We start from the raw sequence: 24,000 nt of genomic DNA, 5'->3' as shown, positions 1-24,000 counted from the left end.
TTTCTTTTTACAACTGGTCAATAAAATGTGTGCGTTATGAACCTTATAATCTTGATACTGTGGTGCTTGTTCTCGCTTCTGAGTAGAGACTGTTCCCACAAGTGCTTTAAAGTGTGATTTTTTTTTTTCTTCCTTTTTTCTGTGCGCCAAGAAACTGTTTCTTGTGAACAAAACGTGGAGATCATTATTTACTTAACTCTCAAACTGGACAGTTCCCCACTTTTGTACTGTATGATTACAAAAGCCTGACATTTTGCCATAGGATGTGTGTTTGTCGAAACCTACTCTTTCTTAGATATGCTTTATACCTTCCATATTAATAATGACCTTTTTTCACCTTCTGTGAAAAATATATTATCCATTTGCTTTAAAACTTGTAGATAACTGCTATCCTGCTTGGCTTACATTTATGTGTGTAGTCATGGAGAGCAATGTGTGCATGTGCAATATGATGCTGGTTTTGGAATCTACAGGCAGTGGTCTTTAACCCTTTCTGTGCAGTGTGCTGCAGGATCACAGAACACTATAAGGGCTGTAGTTGTTTCATTTCAATATTTAGCATCCCATTTGCCATCAGTATGTTTTTTTTCCCCAGCAGCTTAAGAGGTCTAGTTTTGCATGAAGACCTGTTTAAATATTTGTAGTTGTTCCAATATCACTCATAATTGTACAACCATAATATTTTAATTAAACCACTATGAAAGGAGCAGTTCCATTTAGTGGCTCAAAGCACATCTTTTGATAGGTTATCAGTCTAATTGGCCTCCTCCTTAGAAAGATTCAGTCACCCGTAAAGGAGCAATCCAAGCTGGTGAATTTTTTGTGACATTTATTTTTTATATAGAATTGAGGCTGGGGGTCTCCGGAGCCGAACCACATTAAGTTCAGTTCTGGGGATCCTCTGCTTCCGGAGATGCTTACAATACCTCCGAAAAACGTGCCGGTAGCTGCTCCGGTTGAGTTTTAAGCTCCCATGTCACATGGGCCAATAGGAAACTACATCGATGACGTCATAGCTTCCTATCCGCAGGGCGGTAAATCTTTGAAGAGCGGACATATTGTGAACCCTGATAGCCGAGGAGAGCAGCTACCGGCACATTATTCAGAGGCAAGTATCTCGGGAAGCAGGGGGTCCCCGGAGCTGAAATTAACAGAGTTCAGCTTTGAAGACTCCTGGCTTAAGAAGTGGAATATTAAGATAATGTGAATGCTGGCACACAGGTTTGAAAATGAACAGGGAGGTATAAAAGTCTACTCTTTATTGAAATTATTATTGACCTAGACTCGGTCTAGGACATTTGGTCATAGCCGTTCCGCCGCTTTGTCGCTAATGTATGTCCCTAAATTTAACTCTTACCCTAAAAAGCCCTAATCTTAAAACCTAATACTACCCTAAACATTTTAAAGGGTTAATCCTTACCTAAAAAACCCATAGCCCTTACCCTAAATCCTTCTACCCTAAAACCCCTTAAATTAACCCCCTACCCTAACCGCTAAAACCCCTTAAATTAAACCCCTACCCTAACCAGTAAAACTTACCTTACAAGCGACCGGTGGTGGAGGGTCTCTCTGCGGCCTAACACCGTCCGTCATTTGGTTACGATGAAACAGACGGAAACTGGATCTAGATGCCAGGTATTTAAACAGACAGTTTAAGGGGAATATTGTTTCCTTGTGAACTGAGTAGCAGCATGTCGGCTCATTCTGCAATTACAGGGGGCCACAAAGCTGACCAGCCTCTCCAAGATGCTCAGGTTGTTAAACCTAGGAAAGCTGCCTCCAAGTCTCGATACTACAAGGTCTGTGGTTTACTACATCTGTTCAGACTACAAGGTTAAGATAGCAGCTATCTACCCCAAGAAATCTTACACTTATTTAAAAAAAAATGAGGAAAATGCTGCACAATTGTCTGGTTTTATCGACTGGATGAAGACTTCACTTTTGCATTCCTTTGACAAAGTACAATCTCCGGGGTCTTTAAAGAGACCTACTGCAGGTCACATACTTCACTAGACCTAAAGCCTGAAAGTTTCATTGATTTGCTCAGAACAAGCATCGGTTTCAGAATTTGGGGAATATTCTTCATCCGAATAGGAAGAAGCCCAAGCAGACGTGGGATCCTTTAAGATTTGGGGCCATAGCTAAACACATTAGGAATATTAGGGCAACATTAAATATTCAGGGAGGATCAATCAACAGTGACTGAAAATATTTCCAAAATATACCTATTCAAAGATTGAGGATACCAGGGATTAGGTAATCCTACCAAAGGTAGATGCAGCTATCGCCAAATTGGTACAAAATACAGCAATTTCCCCTGGAGGATGGATAATCTTTTAGGGTTCCAATGAATCGTAGAATAGAATGGGTCCTGCGCAAGCAATATTCAGCTATTGGCAATACATTGAAGCCAGCAACAGCAATGGCCTGTATCTCAAGAACAGTCAGAATTTGAATTTCCAATCTTTAAGAAAAGATTGAGGCGGGAATATCAAGACAGAAGTTGCTAAAAAAACTTTTTGAATTTAAAAGATTTGATTGATTTTTTTATTTATGTGACCACAATGGATATTGTTTGGCTAGCGGCAAGGCAGGGTGATGGCTTAAACCTTGGGCAGCGGATGCTTTGTCTTAAAGTAGGCTAGTTTCGTTGCCTTTTGCCGATGCATTCCCCTTTGGGGAACCATTAGACAATATCATCTCCAAGATGACTAGAGGAGAAGGTAACTTCCTGCGACAGCAGACAAGAGTTCGCCATCCTTTTTTAGACCACCAGGACAAGTTTTCCAGTAGGCGAAATTCTATAAACAAGGAAGAGACTATAATCGGAATTGGATTCCACTCCAACAACATTCCTGGAGTTGTGGTCACCTTAGACAAACTTTCCAGTAGGGAGATCGCCAAAAAGCAAAGTCCCTGAAGAACTCTGGGTCCCAGTCCAGATAACAATGCGCGTCGGCAGCAGACTAATAGAGTTTCAAGATCGCTGGGCCCAGACAACAGCCGATTCCTGGATTCTACAGATTATAACTCTGAGATATTCCTGGGAGTTCCTGAAGACACAAGGTCATTATTTCAGAGAATCATATGTCTCAAACAATCTGGAAAATAATCAAGTTTTAAATCAGGCAGTTAAAGATCTGGCCAAGAGTAATGAAAAAACCGGAGCACAGCCCACCAGCACATCACAGGACACGAGGGTCTTCTTTAGAATGGTTTATTGATAAAAGAACATAGGGCAGAGTTCCTAAAGACGTTCTGACATGTTTCGCGCACAGGGCGCTTTATCAAAGAAGTGGTCTGTTAGGACACACAACAGCCCATATATAAAGGATATTACTTGATTAACTCAGGTGTATAGCATAATGATTTAACTCCATCTACCATGCTTTCATTTGGATACCAGCTGTGACCTCCCTGCTGTACACAGCAACCCATTCCGGTGAAAGAGGCAGGCGGTTACTTATCATTGACGAGCCGCACTGGGGCTGCGTCTGTCCAGTGACGGAGTCTTCTGTTTGGGGGCCCGTTCACCCCCCTCTACCATACGGAGGGATTTGCCCTGGTTGTGGCTATTGAGCTCCATCGCGCGGGATTCCCCTATTTCCTGACGCCGCGCTGCCCGTCATCGGAGGCTGCTGTTGGAGGAGACGCCGGCTCCCAGTGATTGCACAAGATTTATAATCATCTTTTCCACTTTACCTACCTGTGAGTAATTTCACTACGACGTGATCGTGCTGCATGTGGCAGCCCGTCGGTAACAAGCCTTTCATTTACTATCTTTGCTTACTCATTACCTTCTTATATGTTATCCTTACTGGCAATTGCTCACAGGCTGACACACATGGTGTGTCTATTACAATATCTAGAGACACTTATATACAGCGTATCTCCCGTCACACACCTCTACAAACATTTTTTGGAGCACTGGATTGTTTGGACTGCCCTGTGGTCTGAATTTCTATATATAAAGATCTGGCCAATGCCGCAATTTAGCCGGTACAAGAGCCTCAGGAGGGGAAAGGATATTATTCTGTCCTGTTTCTAGTACCAAAAGTATCTTGTGGATTCAGAGCAGTCCTAAATCTGAAGGAAGTCAATACTTTTATCAACATACGGCACTTGAAGATGGAATCTTTTTAAGGGTAGTTATATCTTTTGATGTACAACAGAGCATAGCTGGCCTCCATAGACCTAAAAAATGCACGAAAAGTTTGCGCCCAGTTTGCGCACCCCTGATCTAAGGACTCTGGTGGTGTAATGAAAGGATACTTTCGATCAACATGTTAGAAGTTCAAGCCATATTTTATGTCATACAAGGTTATCGGACTACATTGAGCCATTCCCCGTTAAGGATTCTGTTCAATCACATTACAGCAGTTGCATACTGTATATAAATTGACAAGGAGTCAGAGTTCTCAAAGAAGCCTCAAGAATCCTGCACTGGGTGGAGAGAGCAGTGCCGTGCATTTCTAAGGCTTACATTTTAGGAGACAGAAATTGCGAAGCTGACTTTCTCAGCAGGTGTTCAATACACCCAGAAGAGTGGGAGCTGAACAAGGAACGGTTAGGTCAGTTCGTTTGAAAATGGGGTCCACCAGAGGCATCAGTAGTCAACAAGAAGGTACAAACACGCGTCAAGATGGCACGACTAGAGGGCTGTGACCTGGGATACATTCTCAATTTCTTGGGACTTTCATCTCTGCTAGATTTTCCCCCCATTCCCTCTTCTACAGCGGATGATGAACAAAATCAAAAGAGACGAAGCTTAAATTCTTCTAACTAACCCTGTATTGGTCCAGAAGAACATGGTTCGCGGACTTGACAAATTTGTCACTACAGGAGCCGTGGGTTCTCCAACTCTTCCGACAGTGTTAACTCAAGGACCAGTTCGTTTCCCCAATCCTCGATTTTTGAAGTTGACGACGTGGATCATGAAATAATCTCATTGGGAGTGCAGGGACTCTCCAATTAAGTTATATGCGTTCCAGAAAACATGTGACTCATAAAATCTGTTACCGAATCTGGAGGACATTCATATAATGGTGTAAACTAAGAAAGGTGTAACCTTTTTGCAGCTGCAAATCCCTAGTATACTGAACTTCAAGGATTTCAAAAGGGGTTTGAAACCAGCACCTGTGTCCAAGTTTCTGCATTGGGTGCATTCTTTCATAAACAGATTGCCCTGAATCCTATGATCGTTTGATTTATGAGATCTGTGTCTAAAATTAGACCCACAATCAGGATTCCTGTTTCTCTGTGGGATTTGAATCTGGTGCTGGAGCAACTCTCTTCGTCCACCTTTTGAGTTGATTCTCGAGCCTCCTATGAAGTTACTCACAATTAAAGCAGTTTTCATTACGGCAATTATGATGGCATGTAGGGTTGGAGAGCTCCAGGCTCTCTTCTGCCGCAAGCCATTTTTCCCGATACACCAGGATAAGATACAGTAGTGTTAAGGACTATTCCATATTTTCATACTAAAGTTGTGTCCATTTTTCATATCATTCAAGACATCGTGGTTCCTCATTCTGTCCCAATCAGACTTGTGACAGGGATCGTCGGTGGCACAATCTAGATTTAGTTAGGACTCTAACAACATACTGTATGTGTAAAAGACGTATAATATTAGGAAATCTTCCAGGTTATACTGTTTGGACCTAGGAAGGGTCAGACAGCATTTGCTGTCTCCATATCCAGATGGAGCCTTACTGAGCCCTATAAGTCAGCAGGAGTAATTCCTCCAGTATGTTTGAAGGCACATTATACTAGATCTATGGCACCTTCCTGAGCAGAGAAGGCCGAGGCCTCTGCCAAAGACGTTTGTAAAGCAACAACATGGTCTTCGCTACACATTTGCTAAACATTTCTGACTAGCTGTGTGATCATCTGCAGATGCAAGATTTGGTAGGAAGGTGCTTCAAGCAGTGGTTCCAATTGTATAAAGAAGTGTACCCTCCCAACAGTCATAAAAATTTGCTCTGTGACATCCCTTTATTATGACTGCCATACCGGACTTAAAAGAAATTAAGAAAATTAAAGATCGAAAGATACATTTCTTTTGGCAGGGTACTTTCCTCCCTTATGTCTGCTTATAATTTCATTATTATTATGTTTTGTGCTTCTCTTCAAGAAAGTGGAATCCGGGTAAGAAAAAATACCAGTGCACAGCCGAAGAGAGCAACGCTGGACTAAGTGACCATTTGAAAAATGTATTGATTTAAAAAACATAGCGGTAGAGTCCAGGCAGATTCTCTAACGTGTGTCACGCACAGGGCGCTTTGTCAAAGAAGACTTTGACAGAAGATAACTGACCTGAGATTATAGAAGCCCATCTATATAGGATAGTTTTAGGAAGCGGTTGTCCTACCTCAGCTGGTTGGAGGACTAAACCCATTATTATGACTGCCATAGAGGAGTTGAAGAAAATTAAATGCCGAAAGGTATATTTCTTTATTTTTGCAGACCTGTGCAAACCAGGACTGTCCCAGATTAAACCATGACATTTGGTACTGTAGTAGTTTTAATTTAGGCTACTTTAATAAAGAGTTTGAGGGTTCCTGATACCCAATTTTTGCTTAACCCCCTCAGTGCACTATGAATGTGTGTTACATGTCCATATTTGTGACACCCTGGAGGCCTTTATGATGTCTAGAGTACGTCGTGCCTTTTTTCATGCAAATGTGAACAGAAAGGCCTTCCTCACAGTTGACATCATGGAAATTATGTTGCAATGACGTGATCCTAGTGTGCTAGAGGGGACATGGCCACGTGGATGGCTGGACCCTCTGGCACTGAAATGATTAAAATAGCAATCCCCCAAAAAATCTGTAAAAATATGTTAATCTTAAATTAACCAGGATGTCCCCTAAAGCTGAACCGCAGTAATCTAACTCCAGGACTTCCCCATCCCCGATGACCAAATTCGAACCCGCCAACATTTTGCTCATGAAATTAGGTACCACTGTACGAATATGCGGTAAACTACAAACTAGTCCACCAATCCGGCGCTCAGAAGAACATGAGATGCTGAATAATGTGCTGTATGACTCCGTAAGCCTCCCTATATCCCATATCCGAGGGGGGAGGAGGGAGAGGAACAAGCAGAAAGACCAGAGACGTGAGAAGCAATGAATGTAAAGTCTCAAATCCTGTATTCCTCAACAACTGGCTTATAGATAAGCACTAGTAAAGTTGTATATAGACTCACGATTAGTGATCTTCTGCGCAGGAGTCCTCTGTATATGATGAAGGTCCTCCGTCAATGCAGACACACCACAACCCGTGAATGACTCCTCGGTCCCGGTGGGTGGTCTGCGTCCAGCAGGAACTGCAATACTTCATTATTGGATGTTTGTTATTGTATTTACTTATACCCTGGTTGTCTGCGTTACAATTGTTCCTAGAGGCACGAATCAAAGTTCGTATCAAATTATGGCCCCATGATGCAGATGAAATACTGTTATAAGTATCCACAAATAGTAGCACACGCAATGAGCCCACAAAATGTGTCACTATTGCTCAGAGGCACAGATCAAGTCTGTATCAAATTATAGCCTCCTAAGTAAATGCATAGTGCTATTCGTCAATAGCTCAAAAATCATATGCGGTAAGGAACAATAAGTACGCGCTTCGGCGTTAGAGGATCCGCCAGAACTCTGCGATATGCTCTTTTAATAAAGTACCCATGGTCACATCTCCCAGCCTTTGCTTACCTTCTTTGGCGGTGCACCGATATATCCTTTGCTTGGAGAGTTGTTGCTAGGTACCACTGTAGTTCCTCTATTCGGACTGGATAACTGTACTGCCAATCAATTCCTATGGAGTTCCTTCCCGATTCCATGCAGTTTACACACACCAAATACTCTGTTTTATAGGTACCATTGGACTTACTTGACACACAAACATGTAGTGTACCTGCTAACTGTGTATATTCGGAGGTTAAGCAAAGTATTCAATTTTTTATTTTTCCTTGATACTGGCAAAAGTAAAGATGGCTACAGTGTCGCCGGATAACAAGCTGCAAAGTCATCTCTTGAGAATAACACAGCTTACTATTGGCTCCCAGTTAGTCTAACTCAAGTGGCCATATTGTTTTTCCTTTTTTACATTGTACATCCCCTGTTACAAAACCCCCCAATTAGTAAATCTTACTGCCTACTCATCAGACTATTGCTAAAAATCAAAACAAAAAAAGTTTGATAGATCCCAGGCAGGATAGTGTTCTGAGCTTGTGTGGGTAATGCACGTTTAATAAGGCCCTAAACTGCCCCTTCAATGTACTGTATGCAGACAGCATGGGCGATATACTGTATCTGTCAAGTACTGCTGGAGTTTTCAGTCATCCCACACAATGCCTTGGTGTGCATGCAAAGCATTGTGGGGAGTTACTTTGGAAACTCCTGCTGTAATCTACAGCTATACCCCCCACGCTAAGGTGCAGCTTGGGACCATACTAAGTGCACAGTCCCCATACACACTGAGGAACCCACTATACTGCCTGGGATTTGCCATTAAATACTTTTGTGGGCAAACCCCTAGGGGTTACCTGACCCCCCTGTTGAGAATCACTAATTTATTGCATACTATATATGATTTGAAGAAAAAAAAATTATGATACGTATTTGTTGATACTAAATGTTTGTGCAGTGTGGTTTGCTTTTCTCAGAACATTTTGGAAAGGATTTTACATTCAAATCCTAAAAAAGAAAAGAAAAGTAAGCTAGTCTGATGGGCACTGAAAATCACTTATGTATTAGATCATTAATTTGCAGTGCAAGCTAACCTGCTCAACTGCAAAATCAGATACGTTCACAAATCCAGACTGTTGTGTATTTATTTAAGCATGTCTATCCATACTAGTCAGGCAGTGCATCACAGGTCTTTCTAGCATTAAAGCAGCTAGTGTTGTAGTAACTAAAAACTTCAAAAGAAAGCAATTTTTCTTCCCTCTTGGTATTTTTAGAGGCCACAAGTTGGAAGTGTTTACCTTGAATTACTGAGTAGATGCACACCCACCCTGTTTTTTAATGTATATGGTCAAACATCATCAAAGTTGATCGCCTGTGGCCCTTTGCGGAAAAGAGAACTCTAGCTTTTGACAAACAAACCTGTGTATTTGATCACATTTCAGCACTCCTAGAATGTTCCTTTTCTCCTGATTTCATTACGGGGTCTTGGCACAAGCACGAGACTGGAATCAATGCTCCGATTATAGCCATCGACAATGGCTGCATTGCTAGTGCCTTATTGAAAACTGACACCCAGAACAAAGTTGCGGCCTATGGGTGCAGGAGGAGTTCCACATCAATCTGCGTGGTGTGTGTTACATTGCCAGACAATAAATCAGCTGTGCTGTGCGTCAGCCAGACACCAGTAGCACTTGCTGCTAGTTTCCATCTCATTGCAAATCCCGGGGCCTATCACTCGATAGACCTGGAAAGGAAGTACTGAGGAAGCGAGTGCCACTGCTAGTTCAGAATGTTCCAGTGTGGTTGGAAAGTCTGAGAAATGGCTTGGGTGAGAAGAACAAGACCTTATTGACAGGGTTCAATCCTGGTCAGGTCTGTTTCACATCAGCGTATTAAATACGCACAGCTTTAATACCCCTCCCTCCTTTCACTATGTCTTTAGCACTTTCACCTCTTTTTAAACATTTTTATTATTATTATTATTCGTGTTCCATAGGTTATGCTATAACGCAATGGCGAAAGAACTTACATTTTTTGTTTTCGTCCTAGGGAAATTCTAAAGTGTGTAAATTAGTTTATTTTTGTATTTTTATTTTTTTTGCAATTTATTTTGTGAACCTCTTCGTGCATTGAACACTTGCAGTTTTTTTTAAATTTTATTTTTAATTTATTGGGGGGGACCACATTGTTTCAACATTTTCCCCCGTGTGGTATGGCAGATCTAGTTTACCATGTATTTAACCCCTGGTGGGCATTTGGAACTTGCAAAGCAGCATGTTAGTAATTCCTGCAGCAGTAGAGTATGGTTAGAAATGTCATATTTACAGTCCTGGCTATAACACTGGTGCATCATGGATCACGTTCAGATTATTTACAATTAAAATAAAATAAAATAAACTTTTTGCCGTAGTAAAAAGACCATATATTACTGTACACACCTGTAAACATCTAGGGCCTTATTCTACATTGTCCGAAGTGGCTGTCCGGGGACATTTTCCAAACGTCCGCTTCGAACTACAATACAGTATATAGAATGTCAACATTTCGCAGTTTAAAAAAAAAAGATTTGTGCCATACCAATATTTTAACTAAGGGATATTAGAAAATAGCATCTTAGTCTGGTTATATTTCAATGTTCAAGTAGGTAAACACTCCTCCCAACCCCCCACAGGTGTTATAAGGCGGCACGTGGCTCAGCACTTTGAGTTAATACTGTGCTCAGACACGTTTTTGGAATAGGATTTCTATTGCACAGCATTGCTTAATGTCCTTTTACCCGGCAGTACATTTACTGGATCCCTGTGTTTCTAACGTTCCTCTATCTTTTCTCTTCCCAGGATGGCTCCTACTTGGCCGAGTTTCTCTTGGAAAAGGGCTACGAGGTAAGTGATTAAGAGTAAGAGCAGACTGATGAAATCACTTGGATGCAGCAGCCTGCAGAGCTTCCTCTGCTGCTGTCCTCTTTGGCGTGTTTTCCTTTCGAAGCCCAGATAACAAATCAAAGCGTTCAAAAAGAATGCGCAGCATGGCCTGTAATCACGCCAGCTTATTGTACTACTTATCGCAGAAGGTCCACTAGTAGATTCCCTCAGCTCCTCAGGGTAAAGCTGTTATGTACATTTCCCGCAAGGTCAGATAAGCAGCAACCTGTGCAGGCCAAAGCTGTAAAGAATTAGGGAATAATTTATGATGTAATGCAGTACATTAAAAAAAAAAAAAAAAAAACACCCAATGAAGTCACTTTAATTCGGAAATTGCACTAAGCAATAAAAACCTTGTTAATCCATTGCAGGCTCATGTTAAAAAATGAAACCTACGGGTTTCTTTTTACCAGTCACTCTGGGTTCTTTATTGAAGTTTAGAGTTAGCATGAGTATTGAATTGTTGCACTTCTCTGAAATATATTACTCCCATTTTTGAACAGTGTCAACCTTCTATGATTGGCACTTTGTAGGAAATGGCCAAATGCGCAGGGAAAATGGCTCATATCTTACACTCATCATCTTTAACATTAAAATAAATATCTTGGATGTCTTCTTGCTTCGATTATGCTGTCCAAGATATAATCTACAGGAAAGCAAGTCAAGTGTTGTTTTATCCTCACAATTGCTAATAAATTGAAGGGAAAAAACATTTGAGGAGGTTAATAATACGTGATGGTGTGGTTATGGTTATACCAAAGTAGCAGTGCACCTTACTACTGTAAGTGCAGTAGAACAAATCAAAGGTGTGATCAGGCTGATAATGATCCCATATGATGGGGACCTAGATTTTGGCTCAATAAATAAATGTGTCTGTGTATGTGTGTATACACACACAGCGGGTGTGTGTATGTATATATGTATATGTATATATGTGTGTATATATATGTGTGTGTGTGTGTGTGTGTGTGTGTGTGTGTACACACACACACACACACACACACACACACACACACACACACACACACACACACACACACACACACACACACACACACGTGTTACCCCTCATTATTCCCCTTAGACTGCTTATATTTATTTATCAAATGTTTTTACCAGGAAGTAATACATTGAGAGTTACCTCTCGTTTTCAAGTATGTCCTGGGCATAGAGTTATGATGACAAATAATACATGGTTATTACAAATACATTGTTATATACTGTAGGTGAACAGGGTATACATTATATACAAGACATTGCATGCACAGTTAAAGATAATATATATTATAGGTGTATGTAACAGTTACAGACCAGATTAAAATGTGAGAGTTTTAGTTTTGAAAAACTTAGACTGGTGATGGCGGTGAAAGTCTCCTGTAGATTTTTCCAGTTTTGGTTGCATGGTAAGAAAAGGAGGAGCGGCTGAGGCCTCTATGGTAAGGCGAGGGCCCAATTTCTACCCCCCAAAATGAATGATACTATTCAACTAGCTGAGCACATGGCAGAAAGTCGGACAATGGGACGTTGAATAACCAGAACGTATTTATAGAAGTCCTAGAAAAACACATGTGTGTATACTGTATATCTATCTGAATCTGAAGGATCATCCACACTTATATCATACAGTATACATCACATAAATCGCTGCACGGTTGCGTGTCTATATGTCTCCCAAGTCTCAATGACCTTGTGTTATAAACGGGCCATACTTATTGAAAGTATGTGTAACTTTGGGATGCCTGTGTCTTTGCACAACCTTCAGTATTCTTTTCTGTAATGAGGATCCCCTCTGAGGTTACTCACAACTTGGCGGCTTCTCGGCCTAACCCTCTGATGTCCTGTCCGTGACCTCCACTGTGAAGGTTTACATTTGCAGCCAATGGGAGGACAAAGGGAGGATAAAGGGAGGTTTAAGAGCGTGAAAACGGGGATGCTCTTGGCCCCATGAATGAAAGTGGACTTAATTGCATGGGAAGCTGTAGTGACTGGACAGGCCACAATTCTTCTTTTCGCCCTGGTTGTCCCCCACCCTATGTGTGCTGGAGTTACTGAACCTCAGCCATCCCCATCTGGCTTGGTAGTCCACTTCGGTTCCCTAATCCAGTCCAATGCCCCTGAAAGGTGCTTGAGATGTTCTTCCCATGTCTGACTAAAGACAGCTGTATCATCTAGATATGCCCTAGCATGGCTCTGTAGTCATTCCTGGAAGCGCCTGACCAGCAGTTGAAACGTGGGCAGAATTTTTTTGTTTATTCAAAACTGCATGACGGTGCATTCATTTAGGCCAAATGGGGTGATGCATGCCTATCGCTCCTGGACAACTTCGGACAGGGGGATCTGCCACGTACGTCTACCAGAGCCCCAAGAGCCGGTCAAACAGCTAATCCATCCTGGGAACAGGGCAGTTATCAGACAGTGTCACTATTCAGTTGCTGGTAGTCTCTACAAAACCTATGACATTTCTTTACTCCACCTGCACCATAATCTCCTTTACCTTTCTCCCTGCTCTCTAGCACTTCCACTGAGACCAGGTAGGCGAGTTGTCCCAGTGGCCACTGAGCCACTTGTGCATTTTATCAGGCTTGTTGAAGAACCACTCCCCATAGGCCTGCAGCTCTTTTCATTTGATCCCATTTGGTGGCTGTGAGCTGTTTTCCCGTAGCCATTTAATCTGCCATAGCCTCCCTTCCTTGAGATTTAGCAGTGCCTCCTAATCTTTTACCGGCAGGGGCAGACTGGCCAGGGGGACATAAGAGAAATTGCCCCGTGGCCGGTTGGAATTGAACATTTTGGGCCAGTGTCGCTGTCAGAAAGGAGGAAAGGAGAAAGAATATGAAAAAAAATATATATATATGCTCATTTGCATGTCATTTCCCAGAATCCCTTGCTGCAGTGGAAGAGCGGTGTGATAATGGTGAAAGACAGGGTTGCAGACCTGTCTAAGACATGCAAATGAATATACAGGAATATTTACAGTTGCTTTATGCTTTACTGTGGAGGGTTTTAGTCACTTTTTTTTACCCACCATAACCTTAATAAGTGTGGTGATTACCGACTCTTATCTCATTTGAGAAAATGTCAGCAGCCAACCTCACACTGATGATACCCATCAAGGTTGAAACAGGTCTGTGAGTGGGTTTACTGACTTTGCATCTCCCAAGCCCTTGCTTAAAAGCTGTGTCTAAAGCAGCATGCATTGGCTAAGGGTTGCTCATGTAATATGAGCATGAGATAAAAGGTGGCACTGTGTGCTGATTTGCATGTCATTTCCCAGAATCCCTTGCTGCAATGGAAGTGCTGTGTGATAATGGTGAAAGACAGGGTTGCAGACCTGTCTAAGACATGCAAAAGAATATACAGGAATATTTACAGTTGCTATATATATATATATATATATATATATATATATATATATATATACACACACACACACACACACACACACACACACACACACACACACACACACACACACACACACACACACACACACACACACACACACACACACACACACACGTGTTACCCCTCATTATTCCCCTTAGACTGCTTATATTTATTTATCAAATGTTTTTACCAGGAAGTAATACATTGAGAGTTACCTCTCGTTTTCAAGTATGTCCTGGGCATAGAGTTATGATGACAAATAATACATGGTTATTACAAATACATTGTTATATACTGTAGGTGAACAGGGTATACATTATATACAAGACATTGCATGCACAGTTAAAGATAATATATATTATAGGTGTATGTAACAGTTACAGACCAGATTAAAATGTGAGAGTTTTAGTTTTGAAAAACTTAGACTGGTGATGGCGGTGAAAGTCTCCTGTAGATTTTTCCAGTTTTGGTTGCATGGTAAGAAAAGGAGGAGCGGCTGAGGCCTCTATGGTAAGGCGAGGGCCCAATTTCTACCCCCCAAAATGAATGATACTATTCAACTAGCTGAGCACATGGCAGAAAGTCGGACAATGGGACGTTGAATAACCAGAACGTATTTATAGAAGTCCTAGAAAAACACATGTGTGTATACTGTATATCTATCTGAATCTGAAGGATCATCCACACTTATATCATACAGTATACATCACATAAATCGCTGCACGGTTGCGTGTCTATATGTCTCCCAAGTCTCAATGACCTTGTGTTATAAACGGGCCATACTTATTGAAAGTATGTGTAACTTTGGGATGCCTGTGTCTTTGCACAACCTTCAGTATTCTTTTCTGTAATGAGGATCCCCTCTGAGGTTACTCACAACTTGGCGGCTTCTCGGCCTAACCCTCTGATGTCCTGTCCGTGACCTCCACTAACCAGCTCCTGTGGAGTCTTTCACTCCCACTTGGCTCAGAATAAATTCAATGCCTTTAGAAATGTGTTTTTATTTCAGCTAAGGTTAATCAAACAACCTACCATATGTGTTAGATGACCATACATCCCAAGTTCTATTACCGTACCTTCTCTATGGCCTATTTCACCCATTGGAAATTCCTAGCAGTAGCACAAAACGAAGACATCTTTATTTCACACTTCTACATATCTGTCATTTTCCTCCTTTTGTCATTTCCCTTGTGTTTTTATTTTTTTGTATTCTGTGTTATCTTTCTATATCTGCCTTATTTTCTCTTTTGTAATGGGGTTGAAACCATTGCACCGTGTCCTGTGAATTGATGTGCTTGTCTAATTCGTTCCGTAAACTATTCTTGCTTTGACGACACGGAGTCAACAATTCATGAGTATTTAGAGTTTTACTTGTGTTGCCCTTTAACCTTTTACCTTTTGTCTGATGTTGGAAACAGATGAAAATTACATTTACCATTTGTTGTTAGTTATGTTTCACACAGAAGAGGAGGAAGAGGAAATGGCAATAAATATCAGAACAGACATGCATGTACACAGGGGCAAGTGTTGGGGACGGTCATAGAACGGTGTGACCCTCTCCCCTCCGAACTCGTTACCAGCTCTGGTAGAGTTTGCCAAAAATCTCTAAAAATACTAGCCGGAAATGTGTAATATATGGAGCAGATTAAATAAAGGCAAGGTAACATAAACCCTAGCATTTATTTATGCGATTGGCCCCACGTTGCTTGGTGTATAGGAGCTGTCGGTGGAGATGGAGGGAGCCTTGGAGCAGGGAAGCAGGAACATAGTTACAATAAGGAGCACCAAGGTGAGGCTCATAACAAGAATAAGTTGTCCCACAGAATGAGTCAGGTAGATGTACAAAACCTTCCCCATTCAGTCCACAACTCCATTCTGGCCAATCTGGGACACTGTGAAGGTTTACATTTGCAGCCAATGGGAGGACAAAGGGAGGATAAAGGGAGGTTTAAGAGCGTGAAAACGGGGATGCTCTTGGCCCCATGAATGAAAGTGGACTTAATTGCATGGGAAGCTGTAGTGACTGGACAGGCCACAATTCTTCTTTTCGCCCTGGTTGTCCCCCACCCTATGTGTGCTGGAGTTACTGAACCTCAGCCATCCCCATCTGGCTTGGTAGTCCACTTCGGTTCCCTAATCCAGTCCAATGCCCCTGAAAGGTGCTTGAGATGTTCTTCCCATGTCTGACTAAAGACAGCTGTATCATCTAGATATGCCCTAGCATGGCTCTGTAGTCATTCCTGGAAGCGCCTGACCAGCAGTTGAAACGTGGGCAGAATTTTTTTGTTTATTCAAAACTGCATGACGGTGCATTCATTTAGGCCAAATGGGGTGATGCATGCCTATCGCTCCTGGACAACTTCGGACAGGGGGATCTGCCACGTACGTCTACCAGAGCCCCAAGAGCCGGTCAAACAGCTAATCCATCCTGGGAACAGGGCAGTTATCAGACAGTGTCACTATTCAGTTGCTGGTAGTCTCTACAAAACCTATGACATTTCTTTACTCCACCTGCACCATAATCTCCTTTACCTTTCTCCCTGCTCTCTAGCACTTCCACTGAGACCAGGTAGGCGAGTTGTCCCAGTGGCCACTGAGCCACTTGTGCATTTTATCAGGCTTGTTGAAGAACCACTCCCCATAGGCCTGCAGCTCTTTTCATTTGATCCCATTTGGTGGCTGTGAGCTGTTTTCCCGTAGCCATTTAATCTGCCATAGCCTCCCTTCCTTGAGATTTAGCAGTGCCTCCTAATCTTTTACCGGCAGGGGCAGACTGGCCAGGGGGACATAAGAGAAATTGCCCCGTGGCCGGTTGGAATTGAACATTTTGGGCCAGTGTCGCTGTCAGAAAGGAGGAAAGGAGAAAGAATATGAAAAAAAATATATATATATGCTCATTTGCATGTCATTTCCCAGAATCCCTTGCTGCAGTGGAAGAGCGGTGTGATAATGGTGAAAGACAGGGTTGCAGACCTGTCTAAGACATGCAAATGAATATACAGGAATATTTACAGTTGCTTTATGCTTTACTGTGGAGGGTTTTAGTCACTTTTTTTTACCCACCATAACCTTAATAAGTGTGGTGATTACCGACTCTTATCTCATTTGAGAAAATGTCAGCAGCCAACCTCACACTGATGATACCCATCAAGGTTGAAACAGGTCTGTGAGTGGGTTTACTGACTTTGCATCTCCCAAGCCCTTGCTTAAAAGCTGTGTCTAAAGCAGCATGCATTGGCTAAGGGTTGCTCATGTAATATGAGCATGAGATAAAAGGTGGCACTGTGTGCTGATTTGCATGTCATTTCCCAGAATCCCTTGCTGCAATGGAAGTGCTGTGTGATAATGGTGAAAGACAGGGTTGCAGACCTGTCTAAGACATGCAAAAGAATATACAGGAATATTTACAGTTGCTATATATATATATATATATATATATATATATATATATATATATATATACACACACACACACACACACACACACACACACACACACACACACACACACACACACACACACACACACCAGGCCTGCACAACTCCAGCCCTCGAGGGACGCAAACAGGGCAGGTTTTCAGGATATCCCTACTTCAGCACAGCTGGCTCAATTAGTGGCTCAGTCATACTGAACCACTAATTGAGCCAGCTGTGCTGAAGTAGAGATATCTGAAAACCTGGCCTGTTTGCGGCCCTCAAGGACTGGAGTTGTGCAGGCCTGATATACACACACATACACACCTCAACCCCGTTACAACGCGAATCCGCTTATAACGCGGTCTGAGCATGGCTCCCAATTTGAAAGCCTCCATTTTGTCATTGGTGGCTGATTGAAGTGCTGGCTGCGTTTCCCATTGCCCCCCCCCCCCCACCCCCAGCGTGACTGGACTCCCGGCCCGCGCGACTATCAGCTGGGCGGTGCAGCTGTAGAAGTGCTGCTGACTGTATCTCCAATTCCCCTCCCCCCTCCAGCACGACCATCAGCATATATACATGTGTGTATATATATATGTATATATATATATACATATGTATGTATATACACATATATATGTATATACACATATACTAGATTAGCCATCACTTGAGTCTACAGTAGGTGCAAAGTTCATTTCTCCTGTCTTGGGACTTTGTCCGGCCAAAGCCACCGGGCCCTGGACACATGTCCCTTCTGTCACCCCCTGTCGGTGGCCCTGAATACATGCATAGTATGTGTGGAGCATGGGACATTTGTGATGGGGAAATAAATAGTGTTTGTTCACGCTACCGTGCATATGGTGTGTGTACCTGGTCTGTGCTTATGTGGTGTGTGTTGTGTGTGTACATATGTATTGTGTGCATATTTATGTACTTATCCCCCGGGCTAAAATTTGCCAGCCAGACCCTGCCTACGATGGGATGCAGACTGCAATCTTTGACACCCCACGCTGTGATAGGCTTATATCATATTGATAGGGAAGGTTCTCTGCTTCCAGTGTGAACGATCCATTGAGATCACTTGGTTCTTAAATTGTGTGCCTCAAGACCAGTGTAGTGTCTGGCCAAAGCAGCACAGAGCTAGATCTTGTTTGTGGGCATCAGGACAAGCACCTTCTGACTCTCGTGGAACCTCCTTTCTCGGGCACAGCAAGCATACAAATTCAGATTGAAAGAGGAAGAACTGGTGGGCTACTGCAGCACCTCTCTATAAGCGAAGAGTAGGTGATGCAGGTGTCCCTTCCAGTCTCTCTTCTCTACCTCCATGAACGCCTGCAGCATCCACTTCAGGGCCCCATTAAACTTCTCACACAGTCTGATTCAGAGCTACCTTGTTCTATTCTGAGGCTAGAGACTCTGGACCAGTTCGGATAGGAACTGTTCCCCCTCTATGCCTAGGTTCTCCTATTACCAGAATGGACCTTAGAGGTGTGCGAAGTTGAACGCCCTGCCTGCTCGTTTGCTGACATGTTTCACAGGTGTCGCAATACCGGGCTAGCTCTTCGGATAAAACACTCCAGTTTGACCACACCGCTCACCAATTTGGGTTATATCAATAAATTCAACTGGTGCATGTAGGGAAGGCACATAACATGAGTCAAAACAAAGAAGGTGATGAAAGAATCACCAGATAAGAAAGAGTGCAGTAAATAGGGACTATCATACAATAGAATTGGACTGCATTGTTCAAAAGATACAATTATCTAATCGTGAATAGGTACAGACAACTAGTAGTATCATCTCCCACAACTGTGGGTGAACAGGTACTAATGAAAGCCAGGTAATTGGCCAAAAATAATAAAACTGTACTGTATATGAACATCGACAAAAGAACAGTGAAAATATTTACAGTGCTAGGGGTTAAAACATCCCCAATTAAAACATGGGTGTGTGCTAGTCATATATTACTAATTATCTTAGGTATCAATAACCTATACTGTAGCAAACCCAAGATAGTCTACGTCTGTGATCGCACGAGGTAGGAACTAATAAACATCACCTTTTTTGTTTTAATGGTGTCCATATACGTATAAAAGTCCCATCAATATCCTCAGTAGTTGTATGGAGTTGTATATATTTAGATCATGTTCAATCCAGTTCGGACATACAAGTATGTGTATATCAAATCAGCATTGAGTGCTAGATACCATCAACACACACCCAAGCTAAGTATAGGATTAAAACAACATCAGCATGTAATTCCGTTTTGTATAGAGTGAAGAGTAGCCTTTCATACTCCGTTATCCCATAGCTGAATACACACGGACGTTTCACTCAAAATATACTTCAGATGGTAAACATAAAAAAACGCCATACAACCAGTAGTAGACAGACGATCAGCCCTACTTCCTCCAAGACGTCAAAGTATTGACGTCACGGCCCGATGTACGTTTCGCGAGGCGGGTACACGCTTATTCAAGGAGAGGAACTCTTCGAATACCCTGGCCAGTAAGACTTCTGGGTCAGACAGCTCATTCTGCTCACTTTATGATGCCCTGCCAACCTCTTAGCTCAAGGTATGCTCTGGAGACCACCAGCTGACAGATCTTTGTCAGATGACAGATTGGTCTGCATCTCTAGGATCCATCTCCCTGTAGAACAGCTCTTGCCTTAATTTGATTTGATTCTGCCTAGGCTTGGATTGATCGTGTCCCCGAGTCCCTCAGTCCTTCTATGGGGTTGGTGCCAGCCATTTCTAGTTGGACACAGTCCCACCAATTGTCTCTGGCCACGAGGCCCGTCACTGGACTCTGTTTTACCGGCTCCTCTTGGTTCACTGGAATAGGAACAGACCCCTTTATCTGTTGTACAGGACAGTTGGCCTTAATGAAAACTTCACGGGTTTGCTGTGAGGTGCAGAGGGCTCTGGGTTGTGGCGGTTATTGGGGCAGATGACCTGGGCAGGGTGGTTCAGCTTGTGCCTATGCATGTAATTGCTGTGCAAAACAGGGTCCCCCTCACTTCAAACGGATGGCCATGAAGTCATCCAAGAACTGAACAGTCTTCTCTGAGGCTGTTTGGCTTCTGATCCAACACCTACTCCTGCATTTTGGTCAAACAGTACTACATAATCTCCAATGTCATCAGTTACTCTATTTCCTCGACTGTCCATTTTATATTGCTTTTGATAGTGGACCAGCTGGGCTGTGAATGCAGCACGAGTCATTGGGACCATGCTGCAAGCTCCTGAACTGGAGGCAGTAGTTCTCCATAGTGTTGGTTTATCTATTCAGCAGGACCTCATAGTTTATACGGTCATTGTATGGCACCACCTGGTAGGGTTCTGATGTCTTGCAGGGAAGCCTAGAATTTGGTCCAGTATTCCTGCGGCATCCGATCGAGGTGGGAGATCTGGTCAAAGGACCTATAGTAAACATCAATGTCCTCCTTAGCCATATAAGACTTGGGGAGGCTATTGTATTCCAGGCATGACAATTGACTGGAAGCAGAATCCTGTGTGACTGGAACTCGCTGAGATAGCCCAGGCAAGTACTTTCCAGATCCGCCCTTCTCTGCTGCTAGTCCTGCTGATTGGTCTCCCACTTTTGGGCAATCTCTTGCTGGACTGTCTGCCGGACTTTCCACTGCATCTCTGCACTGATCCCAGCAGGACCTGCCAGATCCATACCCTCTGATCGAAACACAAGGAGGCGGCAGAGGACCACTGACTTACCTCAGCATCTAGATCTTGCCATTCCACTGTTTCTTGTGGGGTGCTGCTGCAGACTAGGTTCCATCTGGGGTATCCACATCTCAGCCCTGTAGCTCATTAATGAGCTCAGTTATAGTCCGCCTCCCAAGCTGCACATATCTAGCCATTCAAATAACGACTAGCTCTCTTTTTAATTGTATACTGTACTGACTAGCCATTTCCCCTGTTTCCACTACGTATTTCTACCAAATAACAAAATATAAGGGTAGGGGGATCTGGTAATGCATGGATTATGGTACTGTGCTTCCTTAGCCACAGATCTGAGATAACCCTGCTTGCAAGCTGGTAACTCTAGATTATTCCAGTACTACCACCAGTTTAAAAATCCTTTAATTGAACGGTATGTACTCTCCTAAATTGTTACCAGCCTGTGTAGCGCTAGAAACTATAAAAATCCTAAGCCATAAAGATGGTAACCCTCTCCAGCTCCCTCAGGACTGCTGATTGGACTACCCAAGAGCCGAGCTCTTACCCACTGCAATTTCCACACCCATTACTGGGATGGACCAAACCAACCTCAATAGCTGGTGGGCCCTGTAGACTAGGGAGCTTGTGACATCACTGAGGCAACACAGCTCCTAGAACACACAACAAAACCCCAAAACCTTACAAAATTAAATCAATTTGGTGGGTTGCTGCGTACTGAGCATTACAATAGCTGAGGTAGGAATTAGCAAGGGATGGGAGCTATTAAAAGAAAGATTTAATTGAAAAAGGTATCATACTAAACATACATAACGGATTGAGCAGATAAAAGGTGAAGGTAGCATAAACCCTGGCGCTAACAGAGCAATTGGCCGCACAGAGTATGGTGTCGCTGGTTAGGGGAGCTAGACCAATGGAGAAAAAGGCAGTCTTGGAGCAGGGAAGCATACATAACTGCTGTAGAAAACTCCAAGTTGATGCTCACAATAAGAACAAATAGTCCTACAAAACGATTATGCTGCAGAGATACAAAAGCCTCCACATATCTTATCTGCCATTCCCAATCCCAAGTGTGTGCATTTTGAAAGGACCAAAAAGGAGAAGAGTGTTTTAAACTTTGTGCCAATCAGCGTGGAAGTTAGTTCCGGCTCCACTCTGTTCCGCTCACAAGTCCATTCTGGCCTATGGAACTTGTTGGACTGGTTCAAACTTGCATTCAATGGAAAGTCTACATTTTGTGTGGGCCTCCGAAAAAAGGGAAGCTTTAGAGCAGTTAAGCCGGGGCACACTAAGCCCCCTGTTCAGAGGATGTAAATCTGCAAGAAATGAGGGATGAGCCGGGCGACTGCTGATGCAGCGGTGCTAGCCCCAGATAAAAGCAGTGCCCGCAATCAACAAAGGAAACAAAGCAGAGGTGCCCCTTCTATTATTAAATGTTATTTAAAAGAATAGTCTAAATAGCTTTGTCCTTCAGTTTTTAAGGATGGTAGCCTGTGGAAATAATGTACTTCATCACTTTCTTTAAGACACTTCAGCCATTTTCTTAGTCATAATCCATTATTCAGAGCACAGTAGAGTTACAAGTAACAAAGCTGGTGCTGAAATGTATAGTAGATTTAAGCATTTAAGTTTTTATGATATTTATTCTGGATTTAGAAATTCAGCCTTGGAGAAACCTGTATTTCAATATGGTGTTGTAAATTGGCTCCATACAGTATGCAGTAACATTAATGAATATCATCACAGCTACTCCTTGTTCTAGTCTGTTGTAAATGTATCATTGGAATATTTCATCATTAAGCCCTTATAATGAGTTTGACTATTAAATGCTCTAAGCACACCAAGTAAAATGCCAAATTATTATCTTTCAAAGTTATGTTGAAGTTATGGTTTAACTTTTTTTTTATAGGTTATCAAGTATATTAATGTTCCTTTTAATTAAGTCTCCCTTTTATTTATCAGAGTTTAATATTAATGCTACACTTTCTAGTCAAGTACACTTACCTGCGGTGATATATGCTGGTTTCAGCTGCAAAACTGGGATACAAAACAGCACCAGGTTTATCAAAGAGAAAAAAAACTCCATTGGTTTCAATTGGGATATTTTATGTGATAGTTCTGTTGCTATTATTTGTTCCATTTTTTTTTGCCCCGGTTTGGAAACCTGGTAGACTTTGGTACTGTGCAGAACCAAGTACCATGTTAGTCAGTAGTCCGCAATTAGGGCATGGGAGAGTGCAGGGATCTCAAACGTAAAATGTTGTTACTACACATTGGTCAGTAATAATGAAAAGGGGATTGAAACCTCAAAATTCTGAGATAGGAGCAAGTAAATCTAGATATGGACATATTACATATTACACCCGCAAAGTGATATTGGAACGGCGCGTACACAAAGGTAGCAGCGTTGCACAGCCTTTGTCGGACAAAGAGACTGGCGGTGCAATGCTGCAGGACCGCAAAACCCATATCGGAGCATACTGGAAATTATGCGAGCGACCGGAAGTGATGCGAAAATCGGAAGCACCGCACCCGGAAGAGCGGAGCCGACTTTGTGGGGAAACTACGGACAGGCCTAGTTCCATGGATGTCAAACAACTAGAACTCACAAGCAGGCCACCAGCGTGACTACCAGTCCCTCTTACTTGGATTGCAAGTGCATTTAAACAATGTACAGAATGTGAGTACATTGTGTAGATCTACTTTTGAATTTGATATTGATCTGCACATGATCATTTTCATCTATTTATCCTGAGTTATACCCACACCCAAGTAAACAGCCATATAAGAAATAAACCTACTTCTTGTAAGTAGGATACATTTAGGAGGCAAGAATATTTTGATGCCACATACTGTGTACACACAGTTGTGCACTATATTATTTTTT

The 24,000-nt window shown here is 42.5% G+C and overlaps 1 protein-coding gene across 4 annotated transcripts in view; it reads left to right on the top strand.

Moving 5' to 3' along the window:
• The window catches only part of GMDS (GDP-mannose 4,6-dehydratase), a 327,410-nt gene that overhangs the window by 100,353 nt on the left and 203,057 nt on the right, over window positions 1–24,000 (top strand). For all 4 annotated transcript variants that reach the window (XM_075585821.1, XM_075585820.1, XM_075585819.1 and 1 more), the window contains one exon: window positions 10,529–10,573. In XM_075585821.1, the coding sequence (XP_075441936.1) occupies window positions 10,529–10,573 (45 nt within the window). The remainder of the gene's footprint in view (window positions 1–10,528; window positions 10,574–24,000) is intronic.

The sequence above is a fragment of the Ascaphus truei genome, chromosome 2 (genome assembly GCF_040206685.1).
Source record: "Ascaphus truei isolate aAscTru1 chromosome 2, aAscTru1.hap1, whole genome shotgun sequence".
Lineage (NCBI taxonomy): Eukaryota > Metazoa > Chordata > Amphibia > Anura > Ascaphidae > Ascaphus > Ascaphus truei.
This window is presented reverse-complemented; position numbering and strand designations above follow the sequence as displayed.